This window comes from Sinocyclocheilus rhinocerous, unplaced genomic scaffold (genome assembly GCF_001515625.1).
Source record: "Sinocyclocheilus rhinocerous isolate Xijiao unplaced genomic scaffold, SAMN03320098_v1.1 scaffold1386, whole genome shotgun sequence".
Classification (NCBI taxonomy): domain Eukaryota; kingdom Metazoa; phylum Chordata; class Actinopteri; order Cypriniformes; family Cyprinidae; genus Sinocyclocheilus; species Sinocyclocheilus rhinocerous.
The window spans coordinates 1,433,191-1,457,389 of record NW_015660628.1 but is presented as its reverse complement, the minus strand read 5'-3'; the positions used below and the strand labels follow the sequence as shown (position 1 = coordinate 1,457,389).

At 37.2% G+C, this 24,199-nt stretch overlaps 1 protein-coding gene across 1 annotated transcript in view; it reads left to right on the top strand.

Moving 5' to 3' along the window:
• grin2ab (glutamate receptor, ionotropic, N-methyl D-aspartate 2A, b) overlaps positions 1-12,106 on the top strand; it is a 24,646-nt gene extending 12,540 nt beyond the window's left edge. Inside the window, exons 3-12 of the mRNA XM_016534631.1 lie at positions 1,274-1,476; positions 1,750-1,919; positions 3,378-3,557; positions 3,664-3,789; positions 3,999-4,228; positions 6,114-6,274; positions 6,394-6,581; positions 7,543-7,781; positions 8,208-8,441; positions 8,816-12,106. Coding sequence (XP_016390117.1) covers positions 1,274-1,476; positions 1,750-1,919; positions 3,378-3,557; positions 3,664-3,789; positions 3,999-4,228; positions 6,114-6,274; positions 6,394-6,581; positions 7,543-7,781; positions 8,208-8,441; positions 8,816-10,363 — 3,279 coding nt within the window. The 3' untranslated portion in view covers positions 10,364-12,106. The remainder of the gene's footprint in view (positions 1-1,273; positions 1,477-1,749; positions 1,920-3,377; positions 3,558-3,663; positions 3,790-3,998; positions 4,229-6,113; positions 6,275-6,393; positions 6,582-7,542; positions 7,782-8,207; positions 8,442-8,815) is intronic.
• The last annotated feature ends 12,093 nt before the right edge of the window (positions 12,107-24,199 follow it).

The window sequence follows — 24,199 nt, the reverse complement described above, 5'->3', positions numbered from 1 at the left end:
CCTCACCCTTGTAACGCGCTGCTTTTGCAAGGTTCCGTGAAAACGTTTCAGCTTTTATTTTCCTTTTTCGCCCTGAAGAAGATATCACAGGTTCATCAAGTTCATCAAGAGCCTTGTCACCTGACCTGAATACAGCGTCTTACGACTATACGACTTATCGGCTTCTGTTCAAAAACAACAAGGGCACTTGTCGGCTTCTGCAGTAAAACGTGAACTCGTGATGCCTTGAAAGTGGACAAAACCGGCTTTTTTGACAAAACGTGTTTAGGGTTCAGATCACGCTATATGTGGAGAATAATGCACGGCAATCAGCTCTTTTTTTTAAGTGGCATTTATCGGTTTTTGCAAATGAATTCTTCGTTTGTATCAGGACCCCAATATTATCTTGGACATCGAGTTGTGGCTAAAATTGTTTATTGTACAAAAGTAACATTAACATTGATTAATATTAGCATGAACTACACAGGCCAAACAATGTGTGAAATGATTAACATGACATAGGCTGAATGGTAAAACTGAGAATTTTGCTAATGCATAAACAGCAGCACAAGTGTGATTTATCAGCCTAACACATGGAACAAATACCAGGCCAAATATAATATTGGTATTAGTCATATTATTATAAGTGACAGATGGATTTGCACCAAAATACCATAAAGTTTGATTGGACAGCCTTTAACGTAAACAACAAAAGATATGGGAAGCATGATCTCCTCCGTTTTAAAACTTGATAAGCACATTTATTTTTCTGTCCTGACTGTGCACATTTGTAGGCTAGGTTAGTGTTTTATTATTTGCATTTTGCTTTTTTTACCTTGTTGCCAGTAAAACCCCATCAAAACAGGCCTGCAAACAATTTCTAGGCTACAAACCACCAGTTGAGAATTGCCTGCAAAAATGTCAAAAGATTTAAAATCTTAATATTAAACAAAATATTAAAAAGAATATAATATATAAATATATTTAATATATAATATATATACACCCCTAAAATCTAGAGTTTAAAAACATTCTAAAAGAGGGCGAATTAGAATAAGGAAATAAGGAAGACTGAAGGAAAAATTGACCTGGGTCCCAGTCTTTGAATGTGACTTATTTGCTTGCTGGATAAAATATACAATGTTTCTCTAATAACATTTCTTCGCTTTGCTTTGAAGAGCGGAAAACCTCAATTTTGTCCCCAAACTTATAATAATAATAATGGAGGCCACTTCAGAAGAACCTTCAAACCTTGTTTATTTGTGAGCCAATGTTTGTTTGTGTGTGTCTACAGATGGGACGGTGGGAAAACCACACGTTAAAGTTGAAGTTTCCAGTTTGGCCACGTTATAACTCATTTGGGGACATGGACGCTGATGAGAACCACTTGAGCATTGTGACTCTAGAGGAAAGACCCTTTGTTATAGTGGATGATGTGGACATTCTTACTGGCACATGCATGCGCAACTCTGTACCTTGCAGGAAACACATTAAAGAGTGAGTTTTTTTGTTTATTTAAATTTTAAGAAAAACTATAGCAGCTAATACCAGTTTTGAATAACCTAGCAGGTTGTGCAGGCATTATATATCCTATCTTAACCTTTAGCATAAGAGCTTTCTTTTACTGGGGAATACAGAAATAATTGTGCAGTCTCTAATGTGGTTATGAACTTTTGTGTGTGTTAAATTTAGAACATATTAGATTGAGTTATCTTCAGTCTTTCTCAGTATCAGCTGTTTTCTATATTGCTGTGCCTGTATATGCTGCAGTAATACCACGGAGGGCTCCTATATCAAGAAGTGCTGCAAGGGCTTTTGTATAGACATCCTGAAGAAGATTGCCAGAAATGTAAAGTTCACCTATGATCTTTACCTGGTCACAAATGGCAAACATGGCAAGAAGATCAATAATGTGTGGAACGGCATGGTGGGGGAGGTTAGTCACTTTCAATAACCTAATGAATGAATCATCAGTTTGAATTGCAGTCACATAGATGTCAGTTCTCCCTGGCTGTCTGGCTGTCAATCTATTGTTCTGTCTGTTTTTCTGTCTGTGTGTCTATATTAATCAATCAGGCTTTCGTCCCCCGCACTTTTTGGGGAAAATATGTTCACATGGCGGTTTGAATAAATCTAGATTTAAATTCAAAGAGACAAGATAGTCTATGCATGAAGACATTTTGTTGTATCCAAAATAAGGTGATGTGAAACACTCTCATGCAGTGTTTGTTTCATTCATACTCGAAGCTGGAGGGCGCTCTTGCACTGAAAGTTCGAAACGAACTCATAGAAGTAACGGTGACTTATGACGTGCCAGGAAATCCCTAATATGGACAAAAGCATCTAGCTAATGCTGTATCTAAGCCTAAAGGGGACATAACACACACAGTTTTGCCCAGTCTCATGTTAATCTTTAGTACCTATAGAGTAGTATTGCACCCTTCATACCTGCAAAAGAGTCTTTAGCCTTATCATATTAATAAAAGAAATATACAGCTTTACGATTCTCTTCAAAAACAGCTGAGCTCCTGGAGGCGATGAGAACTTGCGCACCGATTGCCAACAAAACACAGAAATTTGATGCAGTTTTACTTACCATCTCCGGTTCCGAATCATGACCAGGATCTTTTATCGCTGGGTTCGCTCCGTCTCTCAGTATCAAACCATGTGCAAATCCAGCACCGAACTGGGCCTTGTTTATAAAACATTCATCACCGAAATAACAGGAACAAATAAACACTTGCGAAACTCCGTTGCTGCCCCAGAAAAACAAAATGTATCCACTGTTCACGTAACGCTGGGTTTTTTGGGGAGCTGAACAAGGTTATCTTTCCCTCACATCCAAAAACACACTCCTTTAGAGACATTTTTCTTGAGCAAGTTTTCTTTTCTTCATGACGTCATGAAGGGCCATGCTCGAAAAAAAACTTTCCGAAACTTGTACAAACCTGGAAGGACTGTATTTGACACAGAATTACTCCGTCATACATTCAAATAGTTTTTGAAACTTTGGCCATGTTTAGCATGAGAATCCAACTCTTTAACAGTGTAGATAATTCATATTGCATGAAATGGCATTAGACCCCCTGCTTTAATAAAAAGCAGAAACGTTTTGACTTTTAAAACGTGACAATAGACAATAAACACGAATGCGACAATATATTGTTTGTGTTTTTCCAAGTCATCTCCAGATAATAAATAGATTATATAAATAACGTAGTGCTAATTGACACATAATTTGTTACAGTCCTTTCAGCCTTATTCTGTGATAAAAATGGAAAAAAGTGTTGGTACATATAAAACAATAAAATTGTCATTAGGAAAAATATTATAGAATATAAATTATTGTTTATTGTCCAGCAATGTATTTGATTTCTTAGCCAATTAAAAGAGATTAGGGAAAAAAGGTATTGCATTTGACGTCTGTCTGTCTGTCTGTCCATACATCGCTGTGGGCTCATTGACCATAAATGAAGAGCGGTCAGAGGCCATAGACTTCTCTGTCCCATTTGTTGAGACAGGCATCAGTGTGATGGTGTCACGTAGCAATGGAACGGTGTCGCCCTCTGCGTTTCTAGGTAATAGATGAAATAATATCTTTGAAATCCCTCTGGAACCAGTGTTTTTTTTTTTTTTATCTCTGCCTTCCCCCATGCATTTTCTCTATTCTCTCTCCTCCCTCAGAACCCTTCAGTGCTTCAGTGTGGGTTATGATGTTCGTCATGTTACTCCTCGTCACAGCAATCGCTGTTTTCCTCTTTGAATTCATCAGTCCGCTCGGTTTCAATAGAAACCTGGCACAGGGCAAAGGTATGGTACACAACCTCAACCACACAGTCAACCAACGTCTGCTTTGAAACAGCTAGAAAACGTAGTTAAAATTTTTAAATCCCAGCATTAAAAATTTAAACAGTAAGCACCTTGAGTAACCTGTAGATCCACAAAGCTCTTATGACTTCCCACTTACTCCTAACTCCTACTCATTAACTTTCCCTCTTTCTTGTCTTGCATTTCTATAGACCCTCATGGGCCCTCCTTCACTGTTGGTAAGGCTATCTGGCTGCTGTGGGGTCTAGTGTTCAACAACTCTGTCCCAGTACAGAACCCCAGGGGCACTACCAGTAAATTTATCGTGTCCGTATGGGCCTTTTTCGCTGTGATTTTCCTGGCCAGCTACACTGCCAACTTGGCTGCCTTTATGATCCAAGAGGAGTTTGTGGACCAAGTAACAGGCCTTAGTGACAGAAAGGTAAGGTTTTTTTTGTGAATCATGAAATATAGTGAGCTGTCTACTGCCTCATGAACCTGCATGTAAATCTGTACCTGTAACTGTATGTTAGGATGAAACTAAAATATTTGACAAGATTATACTGTCTGATAATTATTCTACCATTTAAAAGTTTGAGGTGATTAAGATTTTATGTTTTTGAAAGAAGTCTCTTATGCTTACCAAGGTTGCATTTATTTGATCAAAAACAGTAATAATGTGGAATATTGTTATTGTTTTCTATTATAATATATTTTAAAATGTGATACATTTCTGTGATGGCAAATCTGAATTTTTAGCAGCGTTACACCAGTCTTCAATGTTTCAAAGTTTTTGCTGAATATAAGTATTCATGTCTTAAACTGCATATATATATTACTGACCTCTCAAACTTTTGAATGGTTGTGTATGTAGAGAACCTTTAAGTAGTTAATGTGTTTTTTACTTTAATCATGTCGTATCTTGCCTAGGGCACTGGCGCCCCCTGAGAAAATATATGCATACTCCCCTGACAGCAGTTGTCTTGTTGACACTGAAGTTCTAACTTAATATAAATATACATTTATAGACATCATCTTACTCTGGCTCTGTCAGCCATCTTAGTGATTATTTGTTGCTGAGCTCAGCACAAATCCATTGTGAGATTACCTTATCTATGGATGACATGCACTGTAAAAAGTAAAAATATGCAGTTGGTGCTGTAGGAGTGTTCCATTCTCCTCTTAATAGTGTTCCATTCTCCTCTTAATAGTGTTCCATTCTCCTCTTAATAGTGTTCCATTCTCCTCTTAATAGTGTTCCATTCTCCTCTTAATAGTGTTCCATTCTCCTCTTAATAGTGTTCCATTCTCCTCTTAATAGTGTTCCATTCTCCTCTTAATAGTGTTCCATTCTCCTCTTAATAGTGTTCCATTCTCCTCTTAATAGTGTTCCATTCTCCTCTTAATAGTGTTCCATTCTCCTCTTAATAGTGTTCCATTCTCCTCTTAATAGTGTTCCATTCTCCTCTTAATAGTGTTCCATTCTCCTCTTAATAGTGTTCCATTCTCCTCTTAATAGTGTTCCATTCTCCTCTTAATAGTGTTCCATTCTCCTCTTAATAGTGTTCCATTCTCCTCTTAATAGTGTTCCATTCTCCTCTTAATAGTGTTCCATTCTCCTCTTAATAGTGTTCCATTCTCCTCTTAATAGTGTTCCATTCTCCTCTTAATAGTGTTCCATTCTCCTCTTAATAGTGTTCCATTCTCCTCTGGCCAGACGAAACCAGCAGTTTAATTCTAAGCTGCAAACAAACAAATAAAATAAAAAACAATAAAAAATAAATAATTAAATAAAACAAAAACAAAAGAAAAACTAACCAAAAAAAACAAAATAACAAAAGCAGTACTTTCTTTCTGGTACTTTTTGTTAGTGGTCAAAAAACAAAAAAACAAAAATAAGGGTTACAAAAAGTCTTAGAGAAATGGTTGGTACTTTATCAGCTATTTTTACCTTTTTTTTTTTTTTTTTTTTGCTAGTGTAAACTAATGTATTCCGGTTCATTCAAGTCGTAATAAATAATTTCTCTGACTTGAATAAAACCGGTTAATTTAGATGTTACCACATGAAGCACATTTCTCAGGCTACCTGACAAAACATATTTTACAGTGTGCTGTCTAGTTGGCAGCTCACTAGGTTTTGAGAAAGCATCCATATGTCATTATAAATTTACAAGATGGAGCGTCTGAACTACACCAGTTACTAGGTTTATCTCCCCCGGATACGTTTCTGTATTTGAGCTTGTATTGATTCTGTCCATGTATCTCTTAAAGCTGCCCTCACTGTTCTTCGTGTAATTGATGTATATTTTTTTTTCTATCTTTTCTAGTTTCAGAGTCCCTATTCCTATTCACCACCGTTTCGCTTCGGGACCGTGCCTAATGGGAGCACAGAGCGAAACATCAGGAAAAACTACCCAGACATGCACCAGTACATGGTGAAATACCATCAGACTGGAGTTCAGGATGCACTGGTCAGCCTCAAGACGGGGTACGGCTGGGATATGCACATTATTAGCAGTGCATGGTCAACGAGAATACTTCTGGTATACATAATGTTGATATTTCTGTATACATAAGCCACTAAGTGTGCTTTGTTGGTTTGTACAGTAAACTGGATGCTTTCATATATGATGCGGCTGTGCTCAACTATATGGCGGGGCGTGATGATGGCTGTAAGCTAGTAACTATTGGCAGTGGCTACATCTTTGCCACAACAGGATATGGCATTGCCCTGCAGAAAGGATCCTACTGGAAACGGCTGGTTGACCTTGCTATCCTCGGGATCATTGGAGATGGTATAAGTGTTTTCCTGCATTTCTTTTCTATTTTTTCACTTATTTCATGACCTCTGTATTAAACACTAGCTCTGTTCCTTACCGTAGTGAGATTCCTTGCTCTCTACAGTATGCAGCATCCTAAATGAAATGTAACTTCATAAATGATTGATTTGAAACACTCTACATAGAGATAAAACGCACACCCAGATGTGCAATATAAATATCATGAAGTGCATTCAGTTGATTAGAATAGATTTGACCTTGAACATAAAATACTGATTCTTTTTTTTTTTAATATATATTAAAATAGGAAACCGTTATTTTGAATTGTAATTATATTTTACAATACTAAATTTTTTCCCCTGTATTTCTGATAAAGTAAATGCAACCTTGGTGAACGTAAGAGACTAGGAGACTCATAGCCAGGGACCAGAGGTCAAATATGCAATTTGCTGTCATCATTATAAAAAAAAAAAATTTGACTGCAGAATGCTGCAAGCAACCAATCAGAATTAGGTATTCCAGAGAGTGAAATAATGGGTAAATGCAAATAAATAAAATAAAGTTGCAAATGAAGATTATTTTGTGTTTTTACAAGAAAATACAATTTCAGTGTTTCTATTTAAACATTTCACATTGAATTAATAAAAAAATATTCAGAGTATAAATTTATTTATTTTTTTTACCGTTTTTTTCAGTGTAGTTTTTTTTAGATTAAACTGTTATGCTATTTTAGATGAATAAAAAACTTAACTAAAAATATCTTTTTTTTTAATTCAGTTTATTTTTTATTTCACAAGGCAACATTATTTTGCTGCCTATTTAACAGCCTTTGCATCAGGAGCTTGCCTGAAATGCTTAAAAATGCACCCCAGGTAAACAGCTCGCTAGTGTTTGGAACAGAGCCAGAACGTGAGCCTGTTTTTTTCTGTGAGTCTGTGCATAAGCATTAACTGTGTGATGTTGTGTTGTGTATTAGGTGAGATGGAGGAGCTGGAGGCCCAGTGGCTGACTGGTATCTGTCATAATGAGAAGAATGAAGTGATGAGCAGTCAGCTGGATGTGGATAATATGGCTGGTGTGTTCTATATGCTCGCGGCTGCCATGGCTCTGTCGCTAATTACTTTTGTCTGGGAGCACCTCTTCTACTGGAGGCTACGTTACTGTTTCACTGGTCTCTGTTCTGGTCAGCCAGGAATTCTCTTCACTATCAGCAGGGTATGTCACAGAAAGACTATGGTAAATTAACTAGAGAGGTTCTGTTGCTGAAGGCAACCATTATCTGCTCAATCTTGACATATTAACTTGTCATGGTGGCTGTTTACCACAGTTGTCTTAAAGCTTCATCAGTGTAGGGATTGCTGCTTATGTGCTGACAAACACATTTTTTGCTGCAAAATAAGAAAGAGCTTATATAACAGAATGTAATGGCACAAGCCACCGTCTCTAGAAATGAGTTACAGGGTGCGGTTGTTTGTCACAGCGGGATATATTACTTTATTTCATCGGTTTATAGAGTTTCAGACTCCAGAAAAAATACAGCGGGACTATATTGAGAAATATTGTACTAATATATACTTTTTGTTGTTAGCCTCCACTTATGAACTTCTTTTGTTAACCTTTCCGTCTCCGTTTCACCTATAGGGGATTTGGAGTTGTATTCACGGTGTCCACATTGAGATGAAGAAATCCCCAGAGTTGGGCTTCAGCCCTCAGGCCAACATGTTACACCTTCTGAAATCGGCTAAAGAGATCACCACCCTCGGAGTTACCTCACCCAAACAGTCCGTGAGTAGCATTCTCCATCCTACCACGGGCTTGCTGGAGATTATGGATGGAGCAAAAGGCAACAACCTCACCCAGAAAAACGCTCCCTATATTGATTTATAGAGTTGTAGACCCAAGAAAAAATACAGTTGGACTATATTGAGAAATATTGTGTTAATATGTACTTTTGGGTGTTAGCCTCCACTTATGAACTTCTTTCTGTAACCTTTCTGTCTCCATTCCACCTATAGGGGATTTGGAGCTGTATTCACGGTGTCCATATTGAGATGAAGAAAACCCCAGAGTTGGGCTTCAGTCCTCAGGCCAACATGTTGCACCTTCTGAAATCGGCTAAAGAGATCACCACCCTTGGAGTTACCTCACCCAAACGGCCCGTGAGTAGCAATCTCCGTCCTACCACGGGCTTTCTGGAATTTATGGACGGAGCAAAAGGCAACAACCTTGCCCAGAAAAACGTACCATACAGCAATGCCAGCACCATGCTCAGCAACCGTCACAAAGAGCCACTTAACAATACTCTGTTGCCAGGGCAACGTGCCCTGAGCTTGACGGATGCTCAGCCAGGTGTTGCTGGAAACGGTGGCTCAGGAGGCGGAGGTGAGACCGCTCGACCTCCAGCCTCCAAGCCACGTGCTCTGTGGAAGAAGTCTGTGGAGACTCTGCGGCAGAACCAAGGTCCTGGGGGTAATTCCCCTCCATCTACCCCGCAGCCCACCGAGACCCTACCTATGAAGAGCCAGCGCTACCTGCCTGAAGATGCACCCGCCCGCTCAGATGTGTCAGATTGCTCCGGTCGGGTGGACTTGCAAAAGCAGCACAAGTTAAAAGAAACGCTTCGGAAACGGAACCGCCTACCGCGGGATCTGAGCGACGTGGAGCTTTCAACTCTGCGAAGCCAGCCCAGCCAGCAGAGTAACCACAGTGCTCAGATCTACTCTCAGAGCAGCCAGGGGAGTCAGATTTATACCATTGACTCCATTGATCAGGAGCATGGCCTGCACTACCCAGATATCTTCAGCGATCACCGCGATAACAAGCACCGGCCGTCCTCTTCCTCCGAGCAGCAGCCAATCCTGCAGCTCAACAGCAGTCTGCTCTCACAGGTCCACGAACCGGACGTGATGCAAACCGCCGTCGCAAAGGATAAGAAATACAACACGTACGGAAAGCCTGGCGGTGCAGGGACCATCACCGGCGGGCCTGGTTCTACTCAGGATCCACGACAGACACACTGCCGTAGCTGCCTGTCGAAAGTGTCCAGTTACTCTGGGCTTTACACTGTACGGTCCCCTCAGTATCGCTGCGATGCCTGTCTGCACTCCGCAAACCTGTACGACATCAGCGAGGATCAGTTCCTCCATCCAGATGGACGGGGCACTGGCGGCGGAAGTGTTGACAGGGCCTTCTCTCCTTTTCTCCCTCAACCTGATGCTTCCTTCACAGCCTATCTTCCCCAGAGTGACCAAGAGGGTGACGGTCTTATTAGTCACTACCAGAACGAGGGCGTAATCATCCGCCAGCACTCGTACGAGAACCTGCCCCAGAAGAGTTCCTCACGGCGGGTCAGTCTGCAGGACAACACGCCATATGCCAACGTTCCCTCGGCGACTCTGATCCCAGACAAGCCCCCGAAAAATCAGTCGGTCCACCTAAACCACACGCTCGCCGGGGTGGGCGTCAGCGGACTCGGGATCGGTCGTCGCAGCAAGTCGATGTATCCGGCACGCCCAACGGAAAACCCGTTTCTCCAGACACTCCGCGATGACCAGCGTCTAGCTCACGGCCGCAGCTCCACAGACATTTATAAGCAGCTCGTGCCGCTCACATTAGGCCAGGCCGATGGCAATGTGCTCAGCGTGGGGATGCCGACCCCTGACCTCTATTACTCCGAGCATGTCATGCCTTATGTAGCCCCTCCCCCTGTCGGCACATACACCGCTCCCAGGGCAATGAGCGCTGGGGGAGCTCGGCGTGTCTACAAGAGGATGCCGAGCATCGAGTCTGATGTCTGATGGAGAGAGTGCAACGTGGTCTGGAAGACTATGAAAAGACATGCATGGATATTTCCACCAGGATATGGCTTAACCGTGGAACTCTTGGCGGGATTGTAAAGCTTTTTGACTATAAGGCAAGCAAGTCTGGAATATATTTTGTTTCCCTTCTTGGACTTATCTTTCTGAACAGAAGTAAGAGTTCAACTTTACATCAGGTCCTCCCCTCTAGTCGAGCAGCAGCTCTGTGTCTTCCAGAAAACATCAAAAATGGTGGGCAGGACGCTCTTGCGCCTTCGAGCGAAGGAAGAGCAGCAAAAGCTGCTTGGAAGTACAGGGGCAGCTCCAAAGAGTTTCCTTTTTCACGGAACACGAGCAACCAAAAAATTGAGTAAATAAAAACATGAGTGAATTCCCACATTCTGCACTTTTACACACACAAAAATACACATGCACATGCAAGAGGCACAAACAATCTCAAACTACTGAAAGGACAGCGTTAGGTATAAACTAGAATCTCTTTTGCCCCAAAAAAACTGAGTACCACATACAATGTAATAGCATAAACGACAGGCGTGCACTTGCACGCAATCACATGCTCTAAAATAAATAATCGCTTAGCAGATCCAAACCTGATTGAGTTTTTGGAAAGGCGGCAGAACATCTGTTACACTGTTTGAAAGGCTTATGAATGCATTTCGATGTAAAAGCTGCGTTGAAGCACGGTCCACAAAGCCTGCTCAGAGTTCAAAGATTAGATTTCCATTCCAGCCTGAACTGTGACAAAATGCACTACCTGTATGATTAGTCTCGGGTGTAATCTCTGAAATCAAGTACGTTAGAGAATTTCAGAGAAGGAAAACTTGATGCACACAAGGCCTGTGACTCGTTCGTGTCTCTGAGGACACCAAGTGGAAAAAGTCTTTGACCCTCCCCTCCCTTGAATCCGTCCGTACCTTGCCTGCATGCAGAGTGCAAACGCAGGAAGACACTCCTCTGCTCACAGCACAACAGTGTAGTAAGTGTCATTGTTCATTCATCTAAATTTGATCATCTTGAGCATATTTCTATAGTTGTCTAGAATATAGAAAAAAGTGATAGTCAATTTTTACAGTTTTCTACACTGCCAAATATTTGAAAAGGGTGTGCCAAGTGTATTTATTGTGTTATAGAGAGGAAGACTGCAGGAAAAGAAATGCAGGGAAGTGACAGAAAAAGAGGTATACCGTCTTTTTTGTGGGCGTAAGGGACTCCGAGAAGGCATAGAAAATGTAAAAGCCCACACCAACTAATGATGTCAATACAGAACCACCGAGATATAAAAAGTTCCTGTTTGCCTCGAACACACAAACACATCACTTCCTGTAGAATCCAACCACACACTCATACTTCACAAATATTTTTGGTTGTTTTGAATTATAATGGTCGTTCCAGCGATATGCACAATATCAGGTTGCAATATTATATTTATGTATGAAATTTCCTAGTTTTAATATGTTTTATTATTAGTTCCTTTCATTTTATGAATTGTTATACACGTGGAATTAATTTATCAATGTGATTTAATTGCGTATATATATATATTTAAAAGAAAAAAGATAACAGCATGTTAATCTTCTCTATGGTCAAACTTTTAGAATTGTTCTTTTTGATTTTGATGTGAATGGGAGTATGTGTTTACAGTGAATGTGAAAATATGGATTCATCTCAGATGTGATTTTGATTCTCATTTGAATACAAACATAAAACTGTCGTATGACCAAACGCTAACTGGATCACCTTTCTTTGCTGTGTTTTCAGTAAACGCGAAGTGAGGTTAACCTTTCAGGGTACATACTGGGTTTCAGACTCACCACACGAACATGGTTTGAAAATAATAAAGAATATATTGTGGCTTTAGAAAAGTGAAGAATTTTTCATAAGGTCAGTCTTTCAGATGCTACACGTCTGCCTCTAACCATTTCCATTCTGTATCCGGACAGGCGTTCTTGTGTTTACACTCTCAAGAAATATTCAAATGAGCTGTTTGTTTTTAACCTCATTAATGTCTACGAAATACTAGCATATTCATATTTCGTATTTCATATCAGCCTCCATGGAAAAGGCCATGTCTGTGTGCATCAACATCCCACTTGAATGTAGACAACAACAACCAGGCCCAAGACAAGGTAGGATATTTTAATGTCCAGAGTAGATGGGTTGTGATTAGATTGTAGTGGTTTACACCACCGGTATGCATTTGCATTTACAGGTAGATTTTGAATAAATTTATTTGCACATTGATCTGTTTTACATCCCTTCCATTATGCAAATTTAGACCAATTTACACTTGCTTGATCCCATGCTAGAATTCAAAATAGTGTAATAATGTCAAATTATGCTAATGTTGAGTCTCATTCCTCACAAACATTGTGCTGTATTCCTACAATTGGTAGGATCTGAATTTGTCATAAAATCGAAGAGCTCACATGATAAAAATGGGAAATTAGTGTTTACTAAAACCATAGACATGTAAGTATAGTCACTTATAGGCTGAAAACAGACACAATAGCCAAATTTATAATTATTACTTGCTAATTGTATTGTTTTGTAATGTATTCATTTCCATTGAAAAGTACAATTAAAAGCTATTTATTTTTTCCATTAGGTCATTTATATTCTGCAGAAGAAAATTCTAAAGGATATGGTGAGATGCAACTGCTTCTATTTTTCAAAGTTTCCCTTGAAATATACTTTTAGTATCACTTGGTACTATTTAGGTTATTTTGATATGACCAGTAACAGTATGTTTCATTCTTTTAGGTGAAATCTAGCTGTGCAAGTAAATCAAAAATCAAAGTGACGAGTAGTCCTGTGGTAGTGAAGCTTTAATCAGGTAGTTTTTCACATATTTTGGCCAAATTTTTGCTTTATAAAATTAAGCTACATATGAAATTGCTGCTGTTGTGTAAAGCCGATTTGTTTTTCTCTGACCTAATTGTAGAAAGCTGCTTTTTGTTAAGTTAATCAGCTAACTTATAATCAGTGGAAAATTGCTGATTACATTACCACTTGTCGAGTAACAACTGAACAGTCTTCTAGCAAACACATGAAATCTTATGTGATGCATATCCATGCAAACAGCAGCACCACAATGTTGCACTATTGTAAAATGGTTGCTAGCCGATTAAAGGCCTGGCCATTTTGAAAAATTATTTTCAGCTCTCCAAAGAGTCAAATGATCTTAGGTATATAATTAATGTCCATAGCACAAGTGTAGGGAACCTCTGACAATGATTTTGTATATTACAAAGGCTAATGTATAGGTAGTATCAGTAAGGTATATAATTTAAATTTAATGCTGACAACCTGCAGCATTTTCCTGTATCAGCAGTGTTTGCCTCTGTCACAAGCCTCTGTCACAAGCCTGGCTACAGAGAAACATATGAAATAGCCCATTCCTTTTAAATGAAACATAATCGTGTTGATAACAGCTACATGATGGGCTTCTGGCAGATCTTTCAAAACAACTTTGCATTGGATTGTATTCTTTTTTTCCTGTAATTTGTAGTTGCCAAAAGACCCTGACAAATGTGGCATCTCGTGGCACTGCAATTGGCTCAGAGAAGGAAGAAATGCTCTGATTTCAGCACAACTAGTATGTCCTTAAAGGGATAGTTCACCCAAAAAATACATTTTGTAATCATTAAGTCACCTTCATGTTGTTCTAAACCTGTATCTATTTCTTTCTTGTGCTGAACACAAATGAAGATATTTAGAAGAATGTTGGTAACCAAACAGTTGAATTCCATAGTTTTTATTTTACTACTTCTCCTTCTTTATATACTGTGGAAGTCGATGGCTACCAGCAACTGTTTGGTTTGCCAAACTTTACCATAATATCTTTTGTGTGTGCGTGCATGTGTGTGTGTGCGCGTGCAACATAAAAAAATAAAATCATACAACTTTGGAATAATGATGACGAAATTGTCATTTTTGGATGAACTACCCCTTTAATATTCACTTTATCAGCACTTTTGAGAGAGTCTTATAAAGAATAGCTGCATTATTCTACACTGATTTCTGCACAAAAAAAGTCTACAGATATCATTTATCTGTATACACCCACACAAATTAGGTTTTTATAATGTTTTGTAAGAACACCAAAGCTGCATTTATTTCATTAAAAGCAGTAATATTGTGAAATATTACAATTTTAAAGAACGTTTTCTACTCTAAAATGTAATTTAGCCCTATGAGGGCAAAGCTGAATTTTCAGCAGTCATTTCTTCTTCAGTCTTCAGTGTCACATGATCCTTCAGAAATCATTCTAATGTATTCTAATAAATGCAGCCTTGGTGAGCATGAGAGACTTATTTCAAAAACATTAAAAATGTTTAATTAGTCCAAACTTGTGACTGGTAGCTATACTGTATATATAGATATCAGTCCTTGCCATAGCACACACAGTAACAGTCAGAGTATTTGTGCAAGGTAGACTATATAGTACAAGTAGGCTGATGCACTGTGAATAGACTAATGTGTGTGTATTTGTGTACACTGGGAATAGACAAATGCTGTTTATGTTCACTGTTGTCACAGATGTATGTGTGAGGACTTTGTGTGTGACTACTGTGGGTAAGTGTGTCTTAGTAGGCAATGTATCTGATTATTCATTCGGATTAATATCACTAAACAGTTCAATTGTCCTGGTTAAAGGTGAAGTGTGTAACTTCATTAAACGTTAAAACTGCTGTCAAAACCTTGCTCTGTTTGTTTTGGGCATCACAACCAGCCCAACACCACAACACTGACCCAACCAAAGGCTGTTTGTCCAACCAATAGATGATATGAGTGTTTGGAAAACCTATTTGACAACAATAATTTTTGTAATAATTATTTGGTGGTGCAGAAATTACACACTTTAGCTTTAAATTTTCTGGGATTTTTAAAAAAACATTTTAATTTGCCCTCACAATGATTTCTTCTGCAATATCATACAGAACTGAACTGATTTTTAAAAATCTTTCATTTTGTTTTAAATCAATATTTAATATAATGCATAATGTAACAAAATCCGATAATAAAATATTTTTTCTCAATGTCTAGTAAAATTCTGAAAAAGGCCATTAGACTTGGTTTAACAAGCATTTACTTGCTGAATTGTATCATATAAAGACATATAATAAATTTTCAGATGTTTCTTAGTATTTTTCTCCATAGTGGTATTTCATAATGTTCATGCATGTTTTATGATGGATTTCTGTATCCATTGAGACCCTGTGGTCTGAAATAAAGGATAGCTAGTTCTAGTTTTATTTCTCCATCGCTGTTTTTTTCATAGAGGGTTAAAAGACCACTTTGCATGCTTTACAGATTTCCACCAGATGTGACTATTTCTTGAGAGCACTTTAATGGCAGGGAATGCACTTCATGAGAGAACCTCAATGGGAGAATGTAAGCACACTACAGAACTATTTGATTTTCAATGCTATAATTTAGATGATTTTATAAAGACTTGGGTTGTCATTTAACACACTTTAGGCCATACCACAGCATTGTATGGTTTCAGCCCATATTACTAATGATACAAAGCATGTTACAGTGCTAATGAAATGGGCAAAAAGTACATGTCCATTAATATGCCTGAGCATGACTTAATTCATTTAATTTCATTTAAAGCTATTGTTTTATTTGATCTATTTTTGTTTCATTTAATTCACTTTAGCAATTCTATTCATACTATTAGTTATTTTAGTATGTGATAGTGACAGCAGGATTTTTCTCTATTATTCAAAGCAATGCAATGTTAGTATTTCTATACTATTATAGTATTTATTGATATTTCTAATTAGCTTTTAGTTTTTGCTTCAGTTTTCATTTTGGCGTTTAGCTTTTCATTAGTTTTTTATTTTAAATATTTTGGTTGGCTTAAATTTATTAATTTTAATTAATAAATTTAAATAATTCATTTTAGTTCTTCATTTTAAACTCATTTCAGATAGCTGCCAAGGCTAGCTATATATATATATATATATATATATATATATATTAGTTGAAGCTAAAGTTTTTCATCTAATATTTATACATTTTTATTTAGATATTTAATCTAACATTAGATTTATCTAACATTTATAAATTAATTTGAGTTTACGATAAGAACACATAGCAATTTTTGCTGGATACTTAAAAACCTTTTCTAAAATAATTTTTTAAATAAATAATAAATAAATAAATTTTTATTTTATTTTCCTCTCTCCGTTGCTCTCTTGCCTGTTCTGTAATTTTCATGCTTTTCATACTTTCTCTCTCTTTCCGTTTTATTCTTTATTTATTAATGACTTTTGACAGTTATTTATAATATCTGTTATGTTTTAATGCATATCAAGGACCAAACGCCTCCATACATTCCCACTCCGGAAATCTGGAGTCTGTGTCTCTCTCAGTGTGTATGCATGTGTCATAGTGTGTTTAGTGATGCACACGGGTGAAAGCAGTACGTTTACTCATCACTGGGTACTAAAAGGTTCAGATGTATTGTGGTGAGGCTGAGAGGAGTCAGTGCGAAGGGCAGATGAGAGTCTATCAAACGAGTTTCCATCATTTATTCTGCTTCAAACAAACAGCCTCAAATACACAGGCATTAATCTGCAGTCAGATCGTCCGAATCTAATTAATCATGACATGATCCATATGCACAACTATAGCCTGCAGTAAAACGGCACACAGGCTCTGACATGTTTACATTGGTGCCTATCAGAGAAAGAGAGAGGAGCTGGAGATAATTACTCACACACATGCAAGCACATGTCAAAAAAATAAAAGAACGCCGTTAAATGAATCAAATTTGAAGAATTAGCATAATTAAGGCCCTAATGTGGACATATGCGCCGTTCCCTCCAGCAAAAGAAGGGCTATAATATGCTCACTCATTAGCATTTATACTCACACATGACTTTCATACGCTGGATTGCTGTCAGTAAGTACTGCAGAAGTTCAGTCTGCGTGTAATCACACGTTCGTGTGAGCTTAAACGGAGAGGTCAGCGACTCCAAATAAATCTCAGAAGCGCGCCTGCCGTAAAACCCGATTAACAATGTATTATCATGTCACTAACATGGAGCTCGTGAAGAAGTCGGGGGATTTTTTCCTCGGAAGGTCTGTGTGGGGGCTCGCGAGGAAAGCGAGAGACACAGATCTATCAATTTTTAGATGTAAGTCATTTCTCATTGGCTCAATCTACTGTGAGACATTGAATGTCCATGTAGTGTTAGGTGTGTACTGTATCTCGCTCGTGTGGGTGTATACGTGTGTGCTTGTGCCAAACGGGAGGAACGGAGATGATGCTGATGAGTTTTCTTCTAGGTTGCAGTTCCGAAAGAATGAGTGTATATTTGTGTGTATGCGTTTGTGAGTGAGTATTTCTGAGCTTTTGCCAGAAGAGCGCGCTCTGCCTACACCGAAGAACCCATGAAAATTCATAAGGGCGCGACGCCTACTCTCCAATACTAAAAATACAGAGGAAGATAGTTGGAGGCAAGAGAGGGAGGGAGGAAGAGAGAGAAGGAGGAACAGGATGACGTTCAGCGAGCAGGGGAGCGTTGCACACGTGGCGCACCATGCAAGGGTTTCTCCTTTCAAATTTCACTCTCAGAGTTGCAACCTTTTATGATCGTCTGCGCGCGTGTGTGTGCGTGTTTCAGATAGATGTGTGAGACTTTCCTTCCAGGCCTCCATATGTGGTGTGACCAAAACGCCACATGTCACACATTATGTGGCGAATCAAAGTACAGGATATTGGAGTCGATATGAAATTAAAATGGATCCTACTTACGTTTTGGGGCTTACTGTGAGCGCTTTGTCAGTGCATGTTATTCCAAATTGTTATTTTGTCTTTTTAATCTGTAATCAAATTTCCAGAGAATTTTCGTAACATTAGTTTTGCGCAATTCCGATATGTATCTCCCATTTTTTATGATCCAATTAATTACAGTTGGATATAATTAAGTCCAGGTCTACATTATATATATATATATATATATATTACATAATATTTGTTTTTTTATTAATTAGGGATGCACAATATATCAAACGCCTGATGAATAAAATTAATTCCCGATCTACATTTTACGCAAAATAATTTTACATAATAATATTATTTATTTATTATTAATTAGGAATGCCCATTTTATCAATACCATATTAGTTATCAGCTGATATTAGCGAAATTGGATATTTTAATGTGCATTTCCCCTATAGTTACATTTAATTGAACACTTTAAAAAGTGCTAATAATTTAATGATACATTTTACCAAATAATTATTCAATCATACATTTTATTACATAAAAATTGTATAAGACGTATATAATTAAGCAAATCTTAAAATGAGTTATCAATATTTATATTAAAATTCTGTACTATTTTGTCAAAATAACAATATAACACTAAAATAAGCAGTTTTATATTTATATTTTTATACATTATGTACCATATGAAAATGGATATCATACAAAACATTGTAATGTTATTTCATGAATAGTGTATGATTTTATTTTTGTTATATGTTTTTATTTATTTAGGTAAAGTAACAGAAATTTAGTATAGAAATAACATGGCAACTACTATCGGTTCATCTGTATCAGCCATATTCTTAAAATGAACGATGCACTTTAAAACACATATATATATATATATATATATATATACTGGATATGGATTGGTCGATATATTCCAGTTGTGCTAAAAAATACAAAATAACAGCTATAATGCAAAACAGCTGTTCACTTAGCTACTGTATTTATTAGTGCATAGCATGTTGTGCCCATCAGTGCCCTTCAGCCCTTCATTTTCATTATGTCTTATAATGCACATTGTAATACATTATATGGTATCTTGATTATTAATGACAAATACATTCTTAATGTCTTAATAATGCCTTAATTGCAATAATTATATATATAATTATTGCAATTAAGGCATTAAGACATTAAGAATGTTGGTTATTGAACATTTACATGCATTTAATACATTTAAGGTGCATAACCATGTAGGCATTTATCATAACATATGAATGTGATTTCAATGATTCAAAAGATGATTACAATGTATTTATGTATTTAACATACAGTAAGGTGTATTATACAGCATAATGAGTGAATTATAGTGCATTCAGAATCCTATCATAATGCGTTATGCATATAGGCATCATGTGCAGTGCAAATTACTTAACATTAACTTTGGAAGCATTTTAAAACTAATCAAGTGAACAATATTAAACCCAGTATATTGCAAGTGAACCCAATAATGTGTGAATGCATGCTTCTCTAGTGTGTGTGTGTGTGTGTGTGTGTGTGTGTGTGTGTGTGTAGGCTTATGAATATTCTTATGCACCCAGAGAGTGTCAGTCTATGAGAATACGTTCATTCATAAAGTCACTTGGGAAAGAGACTGCATATATAAAGCAAAGTTATGACTAATTATGCGTTCAAAAACACCAAATGGGAACTGTTTATGCAAATGCACATGCAAATTAGTGTTATTTTAGGTGAGTTCCCAGTTGGAGCCAGAAGTCAAAATGTTTGGATTAAATATAGCGTCATTAGACATGCCGTCAAGCAGAACAGGATGAAATTTCATTTCGATACAATAAAAGACTAATACTCTGTGGAATGGAATTGACATAAATGGATGCATATTCGAATGGTAAGCCTGAAGTGTATCTAATAAACATGCTGCATGGCCAAAAGTATGTGAACACTGTGGTTTAATTAACAGGTTTAGATATTTCAGCTGCACATGTTATTAACAGGTGCATAAAATCAAGTGTGCAGCCAAGGAATCTCCTTTTCAGCGGAATGGAGCCCTTTTCTGTTCCAACATGATGGTGCACAAAGCAAAACAAAGTCTGGCGTGGAAGAACTCGCGCAAAGTCCACAACTGAATCCTACTGGATTCTTTTGGGATAAATTTGGCTGTGTGCCAGACCCCTTGGAGTCGTGTGGATTACTTCTAGATTATTGTGATGTTTATATCAGCTGTTTAGACTCTCATTCTGATGGCACCCATTCACTGCAGAGGATCTAATGGTGAGCAAGTGATGGAATGCTAAATTTCTCCAAATCTGTCAAGAAAGAAACTCGTCTACATCTTGGATGGCCTGAGGGTGAGTACATTTTTCATTTTTACATTTACTATTCCTTTAAGTGCAAAATGGTTTTACCAAAAAAAAGTACGCTAGTACATTAGTTTCAGAGTGTATTATTGGATAAGGAAGAAAATGAATGAGCTATTATTATTTGTAGAGTTGTTAAAATTGAAAGAATGTTTACACTTCATTACTCTTGCTTGTTCGAGCTTCTCTTTTTTTGCCTTTTGGGGATAAAGAAGCAACATTTCCTGTTTTGCTGGGCATTTCATGTAGCTGTCAGTAGATGCAAAGACCTAGTTTCCCCTCATAAGTGTGTGTGTGTGTGTGTGTGTGTGAGAGAGAAGAATGTGGATAGGGATGACAAGACAGTGGAAAGTCTGGAACATTACGCAGGTGGCCCCCTACATGTTTAATTCATGACGAGTGTTATATATTTATTTTTTAATGCGATATCTTAACATTTAATATGTATCTCTTGAGTGTTGACTTGTCAGAGTGTGGGCTGCAGCGATGATGTCATCCTGACTACCCATGGAGCAAACTTCAGAAACAACACACCCAAAGAACATCTCAATTAAAAAAATATTGGGTCATTGGGACAAAAGCTGCTGTTTGATGGCTGACAACGTTTGTTTGATTGTTTCCAAGCCTCCAGGTTCAAGATCGTACCTAACGATACATGACATCCCGACAGCTTCACGCATAGTACCTATCAGTCACAAGACAGTAAAATGGGTTGTTCTCAGGAAACTGTGCCATTTGTGCCTGAAGTTCAGTTTCATTTGAAAAGGTTACTGCTGAATTTGCAAGAAATCATATTTTTGCACCTCGAGCCTGACATACCAGGGCCAGAACTGAAACATAGACACTGGGGCATCATACACCATCTGAAATTCAGATATGGGGATTTCAATTATTGCATTTTTCAGTCATTACAGGGGACAGTTCAACCTTATATTAAAACTCAGTCATTTTTGCTCACCTTCATGTTGTTCCAAACCTCAAAATAGCTGCTTTTATGTTCCACCGAAGAAAGTCAGTCATAAAGGTTTAAATATATGATGACATTTTTTTTTTTTGATGAATTATTCCTTCAATCCTAAAAAAAGTGATTACAGAAAACTACCCATAGTTATTTATTGTTACTGCATTATTTCAAACCTGTCACATTTTTGTCACAATTCTGAAGTTCTTACAATTCCAATATCCTAATAGTACATTTGAATAGCTACACTACTTTTCAAACGTTTGGGGCTGTTAACATTGAAAGAAGTATCTTATGCTCGCCCAGTGATCAAAAAAGTATGGTAACTAAGTAGTAATATAAAATATTACTACTATTTAATATTTTATTATATTTTAATGTGCTAATTTGGTGCTCAATAAACATTTATTATTAGTATCAGTTTTGAAATCAGTTGTGCTGCTTAAAGAAAAAAACCTGTTTTTTTCCCCCCCACAATTCTTTGATTAACAAAGTTTGAAGAACAGAATTTATTTAAAATAGAAATCTTTTGTATGCGAGTAAACACTGGTAGTATCAGTTTTGGTGTGCTTAATTATAAATCAAATACTATTTTAAAAAGTTTTTTTAAGATCATAAAACAATTAATAATGAATTTCTCTTTTAAAACAGGTTTTGTGCCATCACGGTTACATTCAAAATGTTTTGGGGTCAAATTTTACTAGATTGAAGGTCAGTGAAGGCACCACACCACATTTTTTCTTATATATAAAATTAATACTTAGGGGTGCATTAAATGAATCGGATGTAACAGTAAATTTTATATAAAACATATTTCAAATAAATGCTGTTCTTTTGAACTTTCTATTCATTAATTTCATTAAAAACATGTTTTTCAGAAAAATATTAAGCAGCACAACTGTTGTAATAATAGAAATGTTTCTTGAGCAGCAGATCAGTATATTAGAATGATTTCTGAAGGGTTATGTGACACTAAAGACACAAATTTAGCTTTGCCATCACAGGAATAAATTACATTTTTATATACTGTATATTCAAATAAAATAATATTTTTTAGTTGTAATAATATTTCCCAATATTACCTTTTTCACTGTAGTTTTGATTAATAAACACATCCCTTATCAAACCCCTTTTTTTCTTAAAAAAAAAAAAAAAAAAAAAGAACAGATGGCTGCACAAAAAAGAAAATGTATAAAACATTTTAGAAAAAATTACATTTTATTTAAATCTTTTGATTAATTCTATTAAACCCATTAAAATGATAATACAGCACAGATTGGATGATATTCCCATGAAAAACAGGCCAAAGTTGAACATGCATCCCTGCTAAAGCACTAATAGGCTCCTGTGTGTGGGAAGCGAAAAAGTAACTTTCTAACTCAAATGTCACTGTAAATTGGAAATATCCAGTCAAGTAATTCACTTTTGATCCAGATTATATCCTTCTCAAATACCCACCCTGTGATTTCTTCTTAAAATACCCTATAAGTCTCACTAATTGCTCTCTAGGGGGGTGGATATCTAACCCCCGAATAATTTTTACTTTTAGTTCGCTTAGTAGACTTACCTACTGTGAGTGGATCCATTCCTCAGGCACAGGATGGAATAAAGGTCTATCAGTAATTTGAAGAGTGTGAAGCACCGGTCCCAGTTAATTACCTCTGTTGGTGTGTGTGTGTGTGTTATAGCAGACTTTAATAGGCTAGGGACGAGGTCGGCACTTAGAACTTCTCTACCAGGGAGTCTCCATTAGACCTAATTGTGGAGAGAACACATTTAAGTTGCCAGTCGGCCTGTAATGTTAGCCCATAAACACACACACATACACACACACACACACACTTAAGTAGGGCAACCTGACGACAGACCCAAAATGAGAACATACACACTAGCAACTTAAGCTGCCAAACTCCGGTAGTTTTGCAGCACATTTTTTGCTGGTTTGGCAGGTGGGTTGACCTTACAGTGAATGTGTGTGTTTATGTATATTTGAACAGGCACAGGTCTGTAATTTCAAGAAATTGCTTTCCCAAGCCGTTTCATGAAGGCTTTGTCTTCTAAGACCTGCATTTGGTACTTTAGTGCTGTAATTTATGGCAAGCCATTTTAACATTAAATCCTTAAGACATACTAGCGTCTACTTTCATACTAGTACTTTTTTTTTTGCTGCTAGCTTATTCTTTAGCTAATAGTTCCTTTTTAAAATATACTAGATTTTATTCATTAGATACTAGTTCTTATTATTAGATACTGGTACTTATTCATTTGATACTCCAGGGCTCCAGACTGCGACCATTTTTTCTGCCGGTGCGACTAAATTTTGTGTGTGGTCGCACTGGAGCGATCACCGCGTTGTTCAACTCATAAGCCCTGCCATTTCTGTTGCATATGAGAAACATCAAACGGCAAACGAAATTGAAAGCATAACGAAACCATGCTACTTGTTTGAACTGCGCAGTGCTTCGAGTGTAGAACCTGGAATTATGCGAACATTGAGGAAAGGATGGATGGGTTTCAATCTAAATTAAAGTGAAAGGTCGCTTCTTAAACCAGAGAAGGTGAACATGTTGGTATTCTTGTGGAAAAAAACATGCAAGCACTGTCACCGACAGCAAGTTTAGTTTAACTTTTCTTTTTGTTTTCATTTTGAAAAGTTTATCTTTGCTGTTTACCTCACGTTACACTATGGAGGCTCTCTTTTTTTATTTATTTGATTTCTCAGTGTTTGCTAAACGTTCTGTAAT